At 38.9% G+C, this 17,602-nt stretch overlaps 1 protein-coding gene across 6 annotated transcripts in view; it reads left to right on the plus strand.

Annotated features, from left to right (window-relative positions):
• Positions 1 to 17,602, plus strand: part of PLCE1 (phospholipase C epsilon 1) — a 342,109-nt gene that overhangs the window by 170,255 nt on the left and 154,252 nt on the right. For all 6 annotated transcript variants that reach the window (XM_021074005.1, XM_021074008.1, XM_021074007.1 and 3 more), the window contains one exon: positions 15,546 to 15,862. In XM_021074005.1, the coding sequence (XP_020929664.1) occupies positions 15,546 to 15,862 (317 nt within the window). The remainder of the gene's footprint in view (positions 1 to 15,545; positions 15,863 to 17,602) is intronic.

A 17,602-nucleotide genomic window follows, 5' to 3' on the forward strand; every position in this document is an offset into this window, starting at 1 on the left:
ATATGCAGGTCTTCTATAAATGGCCCAGCCACTATGCTGAGTGTTTTATGTACAGCTCATGTAATTCCCAAAGCAACCTGGTGAAGTAGGTTCACGAGCCCCACTTCAAAGATGAGAAAACTGAGACTTAGAGATTATAAATTGGTGTCCCTACACATTTCAGTTGCTTAAGAAGGAGCTTGAACAAAGGGTAGATAGCTGGTGGATTTACCCTCTGTTGTCCTGAGCTATTCTCTTCTGGCCCCAAACTTGCCTGCCCCAGTCCCCAGACCCAAGGCCCTATGGTTAGGCTAAGTGGGTATCTCTGTTTGAAAAGGAATTTGGGGGACCTTGTAGTGATACCATCCATTTCAACTTCAGAGGTTTGCCGAAGTATTTGTTCCAACCACGTGAATTATTTCACTTCTGAGCAGTTTAAGAAAATTTATTTCCCCCATTTTCTTATTTCTTTAGTGGTGTTTTTTACTCCCTCCAGCTAGGATTTCACAAGAAGCTGAGCAGATGGCCTGCTTTGTTCTGAGAGATTAATTATAGGGTTGAGTGACTAAAGGGTGGCTGGTTCCATCCCAAGTCAGAGCCCAAGCACCTGAGCACTCTTCCATATTTCATGTGAAGCCCAGGGCTCCTCCTTCACTACCTCTTACCACATGCTTCTGAATGACAGCTGTTATTCCAGGTCCTGTGACTGTTTTATACCAAACCAGAGAAGGAACTGACCTCAGGAAGGAAGTATGAGGTCTTTCCCAGACATGTTTAAAACTGTGTGTTTTCTTTACACATTTTATTGGGCTGGCTGCACCCTTTTCCACCTCCTACTGCATTGTGGACATCACTTCACAGGGCCAGATGGCCTTGCTAACCCCCTAAACTGTCTAAAGAAGGGTTTTCTAAGGATTCCTCTCAATATCTCATAGTAAAGGGCAGTCAAAATGGTGTTACCAACCATTTAAGTATTTCATTCACAGCTGAGGAAACTCAGAGAGGTTAACAACTTGCCTAAATATTCACAGGTTAGTAAGGGCCTGAGGCCAGGATTCTGACTCAGACTCATTTGACTCTAAAGTCCATTCTCTTCATCATTTCTTATTTGTTGGCTACTGGAGTTAAATGTATAATGAAACTCAAAACTGTTCATTTCTGCCAGTGGCGGTTAAGAGAAAGCAATGAAAATGAGATGCAGGGACGAATTCTTACAGTAACTGGTGGGTGATTGGATGCAAACTCAGCCCAGAACAGGGAAGCATAACAAATGCGTCCAAGATTTTGGACCTGGGAAATTGAAGGTGGTACCCTAAAAAAGAAAGTACAAATTTAGGTCCAGTTTTGATAGCTTGACTCCGAAATGCTGATGTTCCAGTAGGCACTGCCAGTAGAAGCACTGGGATTGGAGCTGAGTGAGAGGTCAGAACTGGGATTACACCTTTGTAATCATCTGCTTATCTGTGATAGTTACAGCTTGAGATGAGCTTTTCTAGGAGGAGAGAGAGAGATGAGCAGAGAACTGAGACTATAGAGTTCAGGCTGAGGAACTGCAAGGAGGCCCAGAAACCAGTACCATTGCTAGAGAGGCATGAGGAAAACCAAGATCCTGTAATGTCCTAAGAAACATCCATGCTGTTGGGCTTAGGCTAGTAGATTTGCTAGGTTCTCACTACATGGCAACTCTGTGGTGATTTTGATACGCCAAATCACAATGCCCTCAAATCTATCATTAGCCATTTTGGCATAGATTTTTTTTTCCCCCCCTGTGGATGGCTTTGACTTTGTCAGTATAGATCTTCTAGTTAAATCAACAAACATACTCAAAAAGCCATTAACTGCATGTTTAATTACAAAATAGTTCCTATACAGCCTTGTCCACTACTAGATTAAGTGCGACCCATAGGTTGAATTCACAATGGTAAGTATTTACTGAGTACTTGACTTGAAGTAGCATTTGGTCAACAAGTGGGAAACTGTGAATCCTAATGTCCCCCAGATTTTGGTCCCATTTTAGTTGAAAGGGAGAAATGAACAGTTTTGAGTTTCATTATACATTTAACTCCAGTAGCCAACAAATAAGAAATGATGAAGAGAATGGACTTTAGAGTCAAATGAGTCTGAGTCAGAATCCTGGCCTCAGGCCCTTACTAACCTGTGAATATTTAGGCAAGTTGTTAACCTCTCTGAGTTTCCTCAGCTGTGAATGAAATACTTAATCATGCTTTGGTCAGACTCACTCGCAGAACTAAAAGAGATACTTAAATGTTAGCAAGTGATACTGTCAGTACCGTAGTATTGCCTTTTATGGGGGAAAAAACAATTCCAAGTCCCTATGTGTTTTTCTTATTAAGTGACTTTGACCTACCAAAGTCTGGTACAGGTCAGTTCTGCAATAATATGTTCTAAATCAGAAATAACATGTTCCAGTTTTCTTTTAAGTCACAGAGCAATTTTAATTGATATTCATATCAGCATGGGTTGGAAATGTGATTATAATAAGAAACAACAATAAAGAGCACATTTCCAACATGAATTTTAAAAATATATATTTCCTTTCTTTAAAACAAACGTAATTTTTAAAAATATCAGTGTGTTTGTAATTTGAAGTCATGGTTACAGTCACGTCCCAGTTTGCCATCTGTTCTTGTCTAATGTACAGGTCCAAGTTAGGGTCAGAACTGCAAATAGAGACGATAAATGTCTGCCGGTCTCATACACAAAGCTCTTCTCAGACTGCACTTAACAAACACACAGTGTATCAATGTAAAATGAATGTACACTGAAACATATGAAAATCAAATAATGCACCACGTTAATAGAGTAATGTGTAACAATGACGTGATCATCTCAATAAATGCAGAAAAATCACCTGACAAAATCCAACACCTTTTTCTGATTAAAAACACACAATAAAATAGGAACAGAAGGGAACTTCTCTAACCTGATGAAGTGCATCTATGAAAAATCCACAGCTAACATAAAACATAATCATGGCAGACTAAGAGCTCTTCACCTAAGATCAGGAGCCAGAAAGATGGAGAATGGAAAGATATCCATTCTTACCACTTCTAGGCAAGAAGAAATAAAAGGCATCCAAACTAGAAACAAAGAAATAAAACTATTATCAGATAAAATGATCTTGTTTATAGAAAACCCTAAGGAATCCACTAAAATACTATTATAACTAATAAATGAGTTCAGCAAGGTTGCAAGATAGAAGCTCAGCCTTATTTCTGTACATTAGCCATGAACAATCTGATAGTGAAATTATGAAACTATTCCATTTACAGCAGCATTAACAATAAAATACTTAGGAATAAATTTAACGAAAGAAATCCAAGACTTGTGCACTAAAAACTACAAAGCATTGTTGAAAGAATTTTAAAAGACCTAAATAAATGGAAAGACCCCCTGTGATCATGGATTAAAAACTTAATATTGTTAAGATGGCAACACTCCCCAAAGTGATCTACCCAAAGTGATCTACTGATTTAATGCAATCCCTATCAAAATTCTAACTGCCTTTCGGCAAGCTGATTCTAAAATTCAGTGGAATTTCAGGGGACCCAAAATAATAAAAATAAATTTTTAAAATAAAAAGTTAAAAAATTGGGAGTTCCTGTCATAATGCAGCAAAAATGTATCTGACTAGGAACCATGAAGTTGTGGGTTCAATCCCTAGCCTTGCTCAGTGGGTTAAGGATCTGGTATTGGTGTGAGCTATGATGTAGGTCACAGATGCGGCTCAGATCCTGCATTGCTGTGGCTGTGGCACAGGCCAGCAGCTGTAGCTCCAATTTGACCCCTAACCTGGGAACCTCTATATGCCATAGGTGCAGCCCTAAAAAGGAAAAAAAAAAAAGTTAAAAAGTTGGAAGACTCGTGGAATTCCCTGGAGACTCGGTGGATTAAGAATCTGGCATTATCTCTGTTGTGGCTTGGCTTGCAGCTGCAGTGCAGGTTCAATCCCTGGATCAGGAATTTCAACATGCCACAGGTGTGGCCAAAAAAATAAAAAGTTGGAGACTCACACATCCAAGTTCTATACTTACTACAAAGCTACAGTAATCAAAACAGCATAGTATGGGCATAAAGACAAAGGAGTCAGAAAAGAGATCCCAGAAGTAAATCCTTGAATCCATGGTTAAATAATTTTCAACAGAGCATCAAGACCATTCAATGGGGACAGTTTTTCAAAAAATAGTGCTAGGAAAATTGAATATCCACATGCAAAAAAAAGTGGATTTGAACCCTTGTCTTAAACTATATACAAAAATTAACTCAAAATGAATCAAAGACCTAAATATAATATCTCAGACTATGAAACGTAGGGGGAAAGTATCATGACATTATATTTGGCAGTGATTTTTGTATATGACGCCAAAGGCACAGGCAACAAAAGAAAAATAGACTAATTGAACTTCATCAAAATTAAAATTTTTGTGATATTCAATATCTTGTAATAACCTATAGTGGAAAAGATCTGAAATGTGTGTGTTCTTGTGTGTCAAAGAACGCTATCAGTAAATGGACTAAAATATTTGCAAATCTCATATATGATGAGATATTAATATCAAGAATATATATAAAACTCAACAACAAAAACAAGCTCAATTCAAAAAACAGGCAAAGGATTTAAATGTATATCTCAAAAAAAAAGCAATTGGCCTACAAATGGCCAATAAACACATAAAAAGATGCTTAACCTCATTAGTCATTAGGGATATGCAAACCAAAACTGTGAGATACCACTTCACACCCACTAGGATGGCTACAATTTTAAAAGAATTAAAGAAAGCAAGTGTTGACTTGGATGCGGAAAAATTGGAGCCTTTACATTACTGATGGGAATTTAAATTGGTGCAGTCTTCATGGAAAACTGTTTGGGCACTCCTAAAAACTGCTAAACCTAGAATTACCATACGATCCGGCAATTCCATCCCTAGGTATCCACCTGAACCAGAAATTTTTACACAAATATTTGTAATAGCATTATTCATGGTCATCAAAAAGTAGAAACAATACAAATGTCCATCAATTTATTCATGGATAGACAAAATTTGGTATATACATAAAATGGAATCTTATTCAGCCATAAAAATCAAGTACTAATTCATGCTATAACTTGATTAACCTTGGAAATGTGATAAGTGAAAGAAGCCAGACACGAAAAGCCACATAGTGCATAATTCAGTTATAGGAAATATACAAAATAGGCAGATCCATAGAGACAGAAAGTAGAGTAGTGGTTGTTGGGGGCTGATATGAGTTGGGCCATGGGGAATAGCAGCTAATGTGTAGGGATGATAAAATGTTCTAAAACTGCCTATGGTGACAGTTGTTCAGCTCTGTGAACATACTAAAAAAAACTGCTGTATTGTACACTTTCAAAAGTGAATTTTATGGTGTGTGAATTATATTTCAATTAAAAAAAGAATGGACATAAATAGCTCAGCAGTATTTTAGCATGAAAGCATTTAACTCGGAGAGTACTCTGACATCTTGATGAAGACTGCTGATAATGCCAAGTTAGAAGGGATATGAATGTTCTCTTCATAGAGGGAAAAGATGCAGCGTTAAGAACAGCATATTTGGGGTGGGGAGGGGATAGCTTTTTTTTAAAATTGGGGGATCCATTACTACAATATATGGCAAGATGTTATGGATATTTCCTTCCATTTGAATAAGTGAGGCTGTTTTTAAAAAATGCTTGATTTCAGTGGGCACTACACCAGAGGGTACAAGTTGCAGGTTATGAAAACAAAGCAAAAGTTTCCATAGCCTGAAATGGTTTGATATATGACTAAGTCTCTCCATCTGGCTTCTAAGATGAAAGGCCTCAGAATTCCTTCTTCCTCTCTCAAATGATGAATTCGTGATGATAAAAATGGTTAACTACTGAGAGCCAAATATGCGCTAAACTTTTACAGGCATTTTCCATTTGAATTTCCCCATCATCACTGTGACAAGGTTGTAGAGAACTTACCCAAGGTCACACAGCAAGTCATTGCCTGAGCCGGCCTGCCGTCCCACACCTGAGTGACTCCCAGGATCTCACTCATAACCACTGAATGACACTCTCCATTTCCCTGTTTTCTCTCTCAAGGAGATTCCCCCCAAAAGTTTACAGCCACCTGAAATTCTAAGCACACCAAGTAGGGGAGGCAGTGGAGTAGAGAAGGAATACTCTGGACTGGAGTTTGGGGGCCTGAGTTCTAGTCCAGCTTTGCCCATAATCAGCTCCATCACCTTGGCCAAAAAGCTTGACCTCGCAGAGGCATGGTTTCCTGATCTGTAAAGTATAGAAAATTCATCCCACCTACCCTATAGGTAGTCTGTCTAGCTTGAGCATTAGGTCTGAGTCCTGCCTCATTTATCTACCAAAAGGAAAACATCTGATTGTCAGTTGTATAGACACTAAAGGAAGAAATCTTTCAAGTCTGTGTAAGGTGGTGATTTGGGGAGCCCCGAGTTTGGTGTCAGACTGATGTGGCAGTGGTTCCATAGCTAATCTCAATGTGATGTTAAGCAAGTTCCGTAACCTCTGTCCCCATCTGTAAGAATGGGTACAATAATTGCATAGGGTGCCATGCCATCTGCATGAGTGTTGTGAGGACTGAGGGAGACCTCTTTAGGGAGCTTAGCGTAGTTCTTAGCCTACAGTAAGTAATGGCTACTATATATGTTATTTGCTAATATAATTTAGTAGTAGTGGTTTGATGGTGATAATTCCAAAATAAAGACACAAAATCTCTTAAGGGTAATTAGTGTACATTTAAGTAGCTCAACCAGATTGGACTCTGGAGTTTGGGTGGCCTGCATGGGCTGTATTCTACAACTATCCGCATTTACAAGGTTGGCCATCAGGAATGTGCCGCTGGGTACAAGGGTTTTAGATTATCACTGACACTCTAGGTTTTCCCTCCTGTTAACTCTGGGTTATTAATGCCATTTTCTTCTCCGTAGCATGGCATCTTATTATAGCTTACAATATGAATTTGGACTCAATTAATTTTATTTACCCAAAGTAATAAAAAAATGATCAGTGAGGCCAAAGTAACCAGAAGTAGGTGATCAGTGAGGGATACTGCTAAATTTAGTTAATGTGCTGTAAAAAGAAAAGAAATGACTGCTCTGTGGAAATTTCCCAGTGTGGGTGGGGAGTTTTTCTCTCTTTTAATGTTTTTGGATAACATAATATGTACATATAAAGATATATTTACAATGCTCTTTTAACACTGTTACTTACAATGTTAAAAAATTGTAAACATAACATTGACTACTAAGCCATTAAGATCAAATATTAGAAAACTAGTTTTAGAGTTGGAGAAATTGCACCATAAAGTACATTGGTTTTTTTTTTTTTAAGTTTGGGGGGGAAAAGTGTTTTTTTCAAATTTGACTCAAATTTTATAAATGTATGTATTTATAGAAAAATGTGAACTGCTACAACAAAAATATTAGCAAAGATTATCTGCGGGTGTAGGATTATTGATTATTTTAATTTTCTTCTTTATACTTCTCTAAATTTTTTATACTTTTGCTGTGGGCTCATATCTCTTTGGAAATCAAAGTACAGAAGCTATTTTTTATTACAAGGAATTCTGTCAAATGTTTTTTTCTGTGAGGCTCTTCAGTCTCATAAAGTGTTTTAGCTGAACATGGCTTAATTCTCAATCTAGGCATATTGGTTTTTTCTTTTTTTAAAAGTACTGACTTAGAAACAACATGCTTCATTGATTTTGTAAAGTTGTCTTTTTGAGGTAGCATTGAGAACAAACCAGACACATTTGTTGCAGGATTGATTACTACTCTGAAAACCAATAACAGATAATGAGAAAGAATCACCAGTTAACTAACCTTCTTCTAAACCCATTACTTCCCTGTTGAAAAGCAATTTTCAACTCCGCCTGGGATTTAGCGTCTTTCAGCCAACTCCAAATCTTTCATATAAAGAATTAACATCCTTCCTGTCCTCTCTTACTTTATGTAATTGGAATTGCACCACTCGAAGATTATTAAATGTGCAGCTGATGAATCTAATGCTGAAGTTAAAAAAATAGATTGTCTATAAAATGAATTCAAATCAAAGAAATATGTATACAGTAGATATAAAAGTGTTTCCTGCTTTCTTCCCTAATTATAATTTGAAGAAACTTTTCTATTTTCTTCTTCTTCTTTTCTTTCTTTCTTTTTTTTTTTTTTTTTTTTTAAGTTCCTGGGCCAGAGATCGAACCCAAGCCACAGTAGAGACAATGCCGAGTCCTTATCCCTAGGGAACTACAAGAAGAAATTTTTCGAAAAACAGTATTGCAATATTTGGAAAAATCTGAGCAGTTTAAATGCCAAACCTGCTTGCACCCATGAAAAGATTAGAATTTTGTTCTCTAGGTGAATTTCTCAGATACCATTTTGATTTTTTTTTAAAACACTCACACATACATTAGAAAAAAACTTCAATGAAACAGAGCGGTATAATATATAAACACTTCTATTAGTTTGGTATGTACTGGACAGATATGCAAACATATACCTACATTTATAAAATTCTTTTTCCTCCAATAGGTTTACATTCCATTGTTCTCAACTTCTTTTTTCACTTGTTTTCAATTTTAGTACCTATAAATTTACCTCATTCTGTCTATGTTTTTGCAAGAATTTCTGTTGGATAAAATCCCAGAAGTGGAATTGCTAAGACAAAGGGTATGCATGTTTAAGTTTTTGTTTTGCCTTCTGAGAAAGCTTGTGCCCATTACAGCACCACTCACAGGAAACGAGAATGAAAAATAATGTCTCAGAGGCAGAGCTATGTGGCAGGTTCTCCCAAAGGTTTTACCTAAATAAATAAATAAATACTAAGCTACAATTGATATACTCTATTTTTTGTTTTTATTTATTATTATTATTTTGTTGTTATTGTTGTTGTCTTTTTAGGGCCACACCCGCAGCATATGGAAGTTCCCATGCTAGGGGTTGAAATGGAGCTGTAGCTGCCAGCCTACACCACAGCCACAGCAACTCGGGATCCGAGTTTTGTCTGTGACCCACACCGCAGATCATGGCAATGCTGGATCCTTAACCCACTGAGCAAGGCCAGGGTTCAAACCCAAGTCCTCATGGACGCTAGTTGGATTCATTAACCACTGAATCACAACCAGAACTCCTTTTTTATATATTTTGTTAAATTTTTTGTTAAAGTCAGATTCTTGCAAGATATAATCCTGCCTGAGTCTCTAACCACCTCTTTCCCTATCCAGAAAAGAAAAGGCTATGTGGCTCTGTGTGTGTGTGTGTATGTGTAAGAGAGAAAAACAAAGGAACAGACAGAAGGAAATCAGGGGAATCTATCTCCCTTGCAAAATCTCCCTCAAAATGCTGACCATAATAGATGGTAGACTTTTGGAGACAGAGCTGAATTTATTTCCTGTCCCATCTCTCTCTCTCTCTCTCTCTCTCTCTCTCTCTCTCTCTCTCTCTCTCTTTTTTTTTTTTTGCTTTTTAGGGACACACCCACACCATACGGAGGTTCCCAGGCTAGGGATCCAATCAGAGCTACAGCTGTCAGCCTACACCACAACCATAGCAACATGTGATCCGAGCCATGTCTGCGACCTACACCACAGCTCATAGCAACGCCGGATCCTTAACCCACTGAGCAAGGCCAGGGACTGAACCCACAACCTCATGGTTCCTGGTTGGATTCATTTTCCACTGCACCACAAAGGGAACTCCTGTCCCATTTCTTAATAGCAATATGGTTTTTAGGCAAATTGCTTAAATTCTCAGATCTCTGTTTTTGTCAACTGTAGAATGAGTGTAGTCATAATTGCCTTATAGGGTTATTTGTAAGAATTAAATGAATTACTTGATGGAAAAGGCTGATAAATAGTGAGAAACAAGAGCTAGGTAAATAGCTATTGTTGAGATGTCAGAAAAGTATTAGGGTGACCAAGCCAAGAGCATCTTGGATGGTAAAGCTTTGAAAATCTTGGCAGAAAAACTTGAGGAAATAACTAACATTCTAGATAATATATGCTATGAAATACTACACCTTTCCTAGCCCTATCCAACACCTTCCCCTCCCCCACCCACGTTATATTATTGTTTTATCAGTCTTTTCTCCTAGGATGTTCTCTATGAACAAGGATCTCTTCTTATTCACAAAATCCTAACATCAGTGTAGTCTGAAACAAAGCCTGGCACATAGTAGATATTCAATGCATAATGAAGGAATTTCTGCTAAGTCTTTCTTAACCCCATTCAGGTGTACTGGCAGCTAATAAGCCTGGCCCCTAGACACAAAGCACACCCAAGGTAACTCAGGCTTTGCTCAGGATAATGCAGAGTACTGAGCCATGAGCCAGAATCTTCTGATTCTCTTAGCTTTTACCAATTCCAGGCTGACCACTCACAAACTGGATTCTTAAGCAAGTCAGGTAGCAACTTAACTCCAGCTTTATGAAAAATGAGATTAGCAATGACTACCTGTCATGAATCCCTCTCATTAGATAGTAGATTATGTGAGATTCCTTGGTAAACACTTGATTTGTGTCCGAGGCAAGAAAAACCAAATGTTTTTGTTTTGATAGGGACCAAAAGGCAAAAAAGAGAAATCCATGGGAAGTTTTGCTGAGCCCAAGCCTGAGGCTCTTCCATGGGCTTGCACCTAAACTAGCATTTCTGAATAAGTGCTAACCCTGGAGGTGACAGAATTCTAGGTTTGGGAGTTCCCAAAAACACAATACCCGGGGCATTGGGTGAACAGTTATCAAGGAAAAGTGCTTATCCAGTTTAGAGGCTTTTCTGAATATTTCTAGGATATGTCCAATTTATGGACAGCCCATGAAAATGGCAGTTTATAGGCAAGATCAGGGCTTTCTAATCCCCGGAAAAGAAGGAAGGAACCAAGGATTAAGTGGGGGACTCTGTGGGGATGGCAGAAGAGGGTGCCTCTCACAGCAGCATCCCTCAAAGGAAGACTTGGCCCAAACTGCCTTCCTTCAAGGTGGGGTGATTGCCTAGATCCACCTGGAGAACAAAAAGTCTAGGGTGTACATTTCTTCATGTACATGTTTGGTTCCTCCCACTACCCCTATCATTTCCTTTTAGCTACACCTGTTCTCTAGTGCCTTCTGGAAAATAAAGCTTCCTTCATTTTCTACAATGATGCTCCATCTCTCTTATATCCTGTGGCCATAGGGAATAACTTGCAGTTTCCTAAATAAGCCTCAGTTCTCTCACCCTTGGACTTTTACATATGACAGAATAAGCTTTGGAACCACTAACCTCACAAGCACCCAAGGCCCTATTTTCCCCTTTGACAAAAATTTTGAGGAGATTGTAATTCACATGTAAATGACACAGAGATAGACAGCAAGGTTTAGGAGAGCTACTGTGTGCTATAATAGTATATTCTCCTGATGGGAATTATTAAAGGCTCTGAGAAGTTCTACAGTTAAAATAGACAAAGAATGCTTATTTAACTTTATTTAACCCAGTATATCTCTAAATGATTAACCAAGGAACCATATTTCATGTAAATCGAGTAGCACACTTTGGAAAATACTGGTTTAAAACATGAGGACATTCCTATGAATTTATAAGAAGGAAAGAAGAGGGCACTTTTGAGTTTCTATGTGCAACATTCTAATGTAGTTGTAATGTAATGATTGGCATGATGGTCCCAGGCTGACTTAGGAGGGGAACTGGGTTAAATCCTTACCTTTGGAGTTTGAAGAGCTCATTTTATCAGACCACTCCAAGTAGCCAAGCTCAAGAAGTTGGTTTATACCAACCGAAATCCCTTGAGATGCATCCAAAACCCAGAATGCTAAATGAGATAATATACTGAGTAATCAAGAACATGAGCTCTTAAGAAATAAAGACCCTGATTTGAACCTCAGCTTCCCAGCTTTCTACTTACGTGACCTTATGTGAGCATCACATAATAAATCTGTCCACTCCTGAATTAATCCATATAAAGTACTTAAGTGGGAAGCTATTATTTGAGCAGGGAATCAGAACTTGAAGATACTGCATCTCATGGTAAGTTTTTCTAGGCTGTGAGAGTATCTAGAGGTATAGCCCTTTTCTATTAACTGGAGAGCATGGGGCTGAGAGCAAACATTGTCTGTAAATGAGATTGATAAGTACATTCACCAGAAATTTTCTAAAAATTTTTTCACAAGAGAAGAGCTACAGTTTTCAGTGGGATTAGTGAACTTTGCTCCATAAATAAGGAGGAATGATCAGGAGTCACAGAGCTCCTTGGTCTTTAATCCATTGTAGAGTTTCCCATGTTGCTGAGAGGAAGGTCTGATGGTGACTTAGAGCTGAGAGTTGGGGCAATGAGGCACGGGAATGGGAAGGAGGAGGTAATAAGGAGAGCTCAGCAAGAATGAAAGTGGGAAGTATTTTTTTATTTTATCTTTTTAATTTTTTATTAAAGTATAGTTGATTTACAATGTTGTATCAATTTCTGCTGTGCATCAAAGTTACCCAGTCATACATACATATATATTCTTTTTCTCTTTTTATCTTCCATTATGTTCTGTCACAAGAGACTGAATATAGTGCCTGTACTATACAGTAGGACCTCATTGCCCATGCATTCTAAACGTAATAAGTTTGTATCTACTAACCTCAAACTCCCCATCCGTCCCACTCCCTGCCCCCTTGGCAACCACAAGTCTGTTCTCCATGTCTGTGAGTCTGTTTCTGTTCTATACATAGGTTCATTTGTGCCAAATTTTAGATTCCACATATAAGTGATATCATATGGTATTTGTCCTTCTTTTTCTTTCTTCACTTAGCATGATAATCTTTAGTTGCATCAATGTTGCTGTAAATGGCATTACTTCATTCTTTTTATGGCTGAGTAGTATTCCATTGTGTACATGTACCACATCTTATTAATCCATTCATCTTTCAATGAACATTTCATGTCTTGGCTATTGTGAATAATGCTTCTGTGAACATACAGGTGCCTGGATCTTTTGGAATTGTAGTTTTGTCCAGATGTATGCCCAGGAGTGGGATTGCTGGATCATATGGTAGTTGTATATTTTGTTTTCTAAAGGAACCTCCATACGGTTTTCTATAATGGTTGTACCAGTTACATTCAAAAGTGGGGAGTATTTTTAACAGCTGCCATAAGTGTAGAATTTGGAGAATAGAAAATTATGTCCCAGGAAGATGTTTGGAATGTTTCTTTGTGGTATATGATATAAAGTCCCTGAGTAATCCTGTTTTAAGGAAACATATGCTAAAGGTCTACATTGTGTTTCAAAGTTTCTAACATCAGATTTGTGTTTCTTCTGAGTGTGACGATGGGCTTATATTGAGACACATGCAGCCATTACATTTTTTGGAGTTACACCACCAGGTTTCTTTTTCTTCTTTTATTCCTTTTTTGTTTGGTCTCTTTTATTGCTATTTCCCACCAAACACTAGACTCTTCTTCATTCATTATAACATCATGTGATTTATATCTCAAGATATATTGTGGTTTACAATACATCGCCTTATCATGTGTTATTTACATATTTTATTACAATATCTCTTCTCATGAATATTATATAAGCAGGTGTTTTATAAGATTTGGGAGTTACTTTTATTTCCTTCACAGAGTGCTACACTTTGAAATCTTGACTTAGAGTTGGTTACTTCTGGGCAGACTTCCTATATATGGCTCACTCTACTGTACATAAATTATCAGTGTCAGAAACTGCAGTCTGCCTCTGTCCTCATTCAGGCCACATTCAATTTTCAGGAAATCAGTCACTTTATAAACTGTTCTGCAAGGGAGGCCATATAAGCTCAATTTGAGCTCCTGCCTTATTTTAATTATTTTCAAATATGAATTTAGAGAGAACCAAATATAATTTAGTATTCCTCACTTTTTGTGCTGCAGTTTTTGGTAGTTTGATCCAAAAGATGGATAAAAATGCTTGGAATAAATTACTGAACTCCTTACCTGCTCACATTTTAACCAAAGAGAAATGATAATTTGGATACTATGGTTTTTTAACATGGAAGACAAAGTTCTGACTGGAATACATTTAAAACAAGTTCAGGTTGCATCAGTGGAGAGCAACGTAGTTCAAACTTTAAAGCTTTCACCTCACAATTTTTTTTTCAGATCATCATTAAAAGCCATCCTCCAAAAGGGGAGCAATTCAATTAAAGAGCAGATAATGCCAGGAACTTATCCTGAGCTATGCTTCAAAGGTGGATGGGCTGCTTAGGAAAGGGAAAGTTGGGGGGAAAACGTTAGATATCAGACTGTCAGTGGAGATGCCCTGACAGCACTGTGGTCTAAGAACCAGGACCTCCCAGGAAGACCTGGGTTCCATCTTGCTGTTCCATCCACATTCTTATTGATTTATTAGTTTGGACAGATGGTGTAGCCTGGTTTTTGGATCAGTAGATATGGTTGCCATACTCATGGAAGAAGGAATCAGGAAAAGTAGACTACCCTTTTAGAGAAGGTATGTACTTCAGTAAGACTAGAGTAGACTAGAGAGGGTAAGACTAGAGCAGATTTGGAATTTAAGGGGGAAGGAAAGTTTTACTGGTTTGTATTTAAGGTTAAGGGAAACTGAACATCTATGTAGGCAAAAGAGAGTCAGTGGAAAGAAAGGGATTGAAAGTAGAGCTATCCACTGAAGCAAAGTGAATTTGGGCCAAGGGAATAATTCTGAGCCTACGAATGAATGCCTTTATTACTCCATCTAATATACTTGCTAGTTTCCCTCCCACTGCCACCTTATTGTTATTAGTTGTGGAGCAGGGAATAAGATTTATTTATTTAGATACCTCTCCTTATTACCATTCCCTTCCTTAATTTTATAGGTTGTTCTATCCCTGCAAACCCCTAGATGGATCTTTCTGGAATTGGAGTCTTTGAGCTTGGAATGTGGACAGGGTAGACCATGACATTTTGAAATCTGGTGTGCAGAGGGTCCCTGAGTCTCCTGCATGTTCATACACAAAGGGTATATACCTATGCATGTACATGCCTCCTCCCCCTGCAGCCTTTTCTCTTCTATCTCAATTGCTGTGCCCACACCCACCCTCACCCACCCTCATTGCTTTTCATACTGATGGTTAGCCCTGGAGGATTAGGAAGCAAATGGTATGTTTTACAACATTGCTTCTCTGCAGAGTGTCACAGTGAACTGGTTAGAAATGGTGTACTGGAACACTTCTGCTTCTGCAGTGGAAAACTAAGCCTACCCTACCCCGAAGGATTAGGAGGGGGCAGGCAGGACAGATATCAGAACAGTCTCCATAATAGGAGAGATAATATAGAACTATTCATCAAGCAGAAACTTTGGTTGAGGAACCTCTAGGATTTTGGCTTAGAAAACCTCAGAATTGGCTTCTGGTGAAGTCTCAGAGGATTTGGAGAGACTTTCTGTGGCTGAAGAGCTTGACAGGATGCAGAGATCAAGAATGAGGTGTTGATATGTTAAGTAAACATCTATTGCAGGGGATACCAACCTTGGCGTAACCGTGACTTTTGTTGCTTTTTTCTTTCTTTCTTTTTTTTTTTTTTCCAGAACGCCAACCAGGCATCTCTATGGCCAATTCCAGTGCCCTTCCTTCAAGTTCAGCTGGGATCAGCAAGGAACTGATTGATCTGCAGCCCCTCATCCAGTTCCCAGAGGAAGTTGCCAGCATCCTGATGGAGCAGGAGCAAACCATTTACCGAAGGGTCTTGCCGGTTGACTATCTTTGCTTCTTGACCCGGGACTTGGGCACTCCAGAATGCCAGAGGTCGTTGCCCTGCCTCAAAGCATCCATCTCAGCATCCATTCTTACCTCCCAGAATGGAGAGCATAATGCCCTTGAAGATCTTGTGATGAGATTTAATGAGGTAAGAAGCCACTTTGAGATGTTTTGTAATTGAATCACTAGTGATGGCTGTTTTCAGGTAGTGGGTTAGACACACTGTCATCCTCCTTCTCTCTTCACTCCATCCTAACCTTCAGCCTAATTGGGCCCATCTCCATCCCACGTCCACAAGCTTTCTCCCTTTGGACAACCCAAACCCCCCATTTTATCCACGTACTTGCCAAAATACTCTCCCTGGGCCCATATTCAAATATTCTCCCCCTGTTCCTACAGGTGCTTTTAAGACCACATGGCTCAGTTTTGAGTTTTTGACAACATGATCCCTTGGCCATGGGGTCTATTTAGCCCATTCTGACTTCCCCTGTCAGGCTTCCTCAGAAGAAATTAAACTCTAATGCAAGAACACTGTAAACCAACTACAATGGAAAAAATAAAAATCATTTTAAAAAAATGCTAATACACTTGGATCAGGAGACCTGAGAGGAATGTGGTCTTAGGAGGGTAGTAAATCCCTTCATTCTTGATCTCTGCATCCTGTCAAGCTCCTCAGCCACAGAAAGTCTCCCCAAGTCCTCTGAGACTTTATCAGAAGCCAATTCTGAAGAGGACGAGTGTGACCAGAGTCTGGGAGCACCTAGGAGGGAGGCACTGTAAGAGGTCTAGGGGAAAAGCCAGTAGCTGACACCCTGTGGCTCTGAACCAAGGATGGAGGATAGGACAGAGATGCAGGTCTCCATGCTGTGCTAGGGCCAGGGGATGCTGCCCTCTTGGGCTTCAAGAACACTTTCTCTCCATAGTATAACCCCACACCCAGAGCTTTCTGTTCCACATTTTATTTCTTTTAGACTTAATTTCTTTGTCTTAAATATTAAATTACAAAATTTCAGTCTTTGTGTTTGGTAGTTAGTTGGTTAAATTCCACAATAGTTGCCTGTTTTAGTCTTTTAGTAAACTGCCTAAATACTAAGAGGATGCTCCCATCCTAGGTCCTAGATATCATTCAGCCTTTGTTACTTAAACACTTTCCAACTATACCAGCTCGCTTCACAGCCTCTATAGCCTACCCATCATGACCCTGGTGATGGTTGTATCATGACCATGCCATGGCCCAGTGGGTGTAGAATGTGTTAGTTGCTGATTGCAAGCAGTTCTGTGTTCAGACATACCCTGAACACCATTCTTCAAAAGGAGATCCGTTATCCATAGAATTGCTGATATCCATGTAGCACTGTCATGCTCATCATTTAATGTGTGCCTCTTATTTGCTCCTCCCAACAACCCTGGAAGACAGATACTCGGAGAAACTGAGACACAAGGAGATGTTCTTTGTCCAAGGTCATAGAGGTGGTAGGTGGCAATAGTGAAATTCAAGCCCAAGTCAAGTCAAGAGTCAAGTCTCAGAGCCTGGGCTTTGAACCACAGCAGTATCCTGCTTCTTGCCTGAATCTGGCTTCTGATGGGGGTGGCTCCTGCTAAAATGCAGATTCCTGGTCCCACTCCGAACTGAGTAAGACAGACTCTGTGGGAGTCCACATGAACACTTGTAAACCACATGGCCTCCAGAGTAGCCTTTTAAAATAAATCTCCTGATGTTCTTGATTTTCCTTACTGATAAAAACAGAGTGGAAAATGAAAGTTCTAGTAAACTGAGTGGTTTTATTAGTGGATTTTACTGTATTTTGTGAATTATTTTAAACTTCTGGATCAACTCACTCAAACATCTTTAGCACTCTACCCTTTCCTTTGTTGCTATTGTTGTTGT

The sequence above is a fragment of the Sus scrofa genome, chromosome 14 (assembly GCF_000003025.6).
Source record: "Sus scrofa isolate TJ Tabasco breed Duroc chromosome 14, Sscrofa11.1, whole genome shotgun sequence".
Classification (NCBI taxonomy): Eukaryota; Metazoa; Chordata; class Mammalia; order Artiodactyla; family Suidae; genus Sus; species Sus scrofa.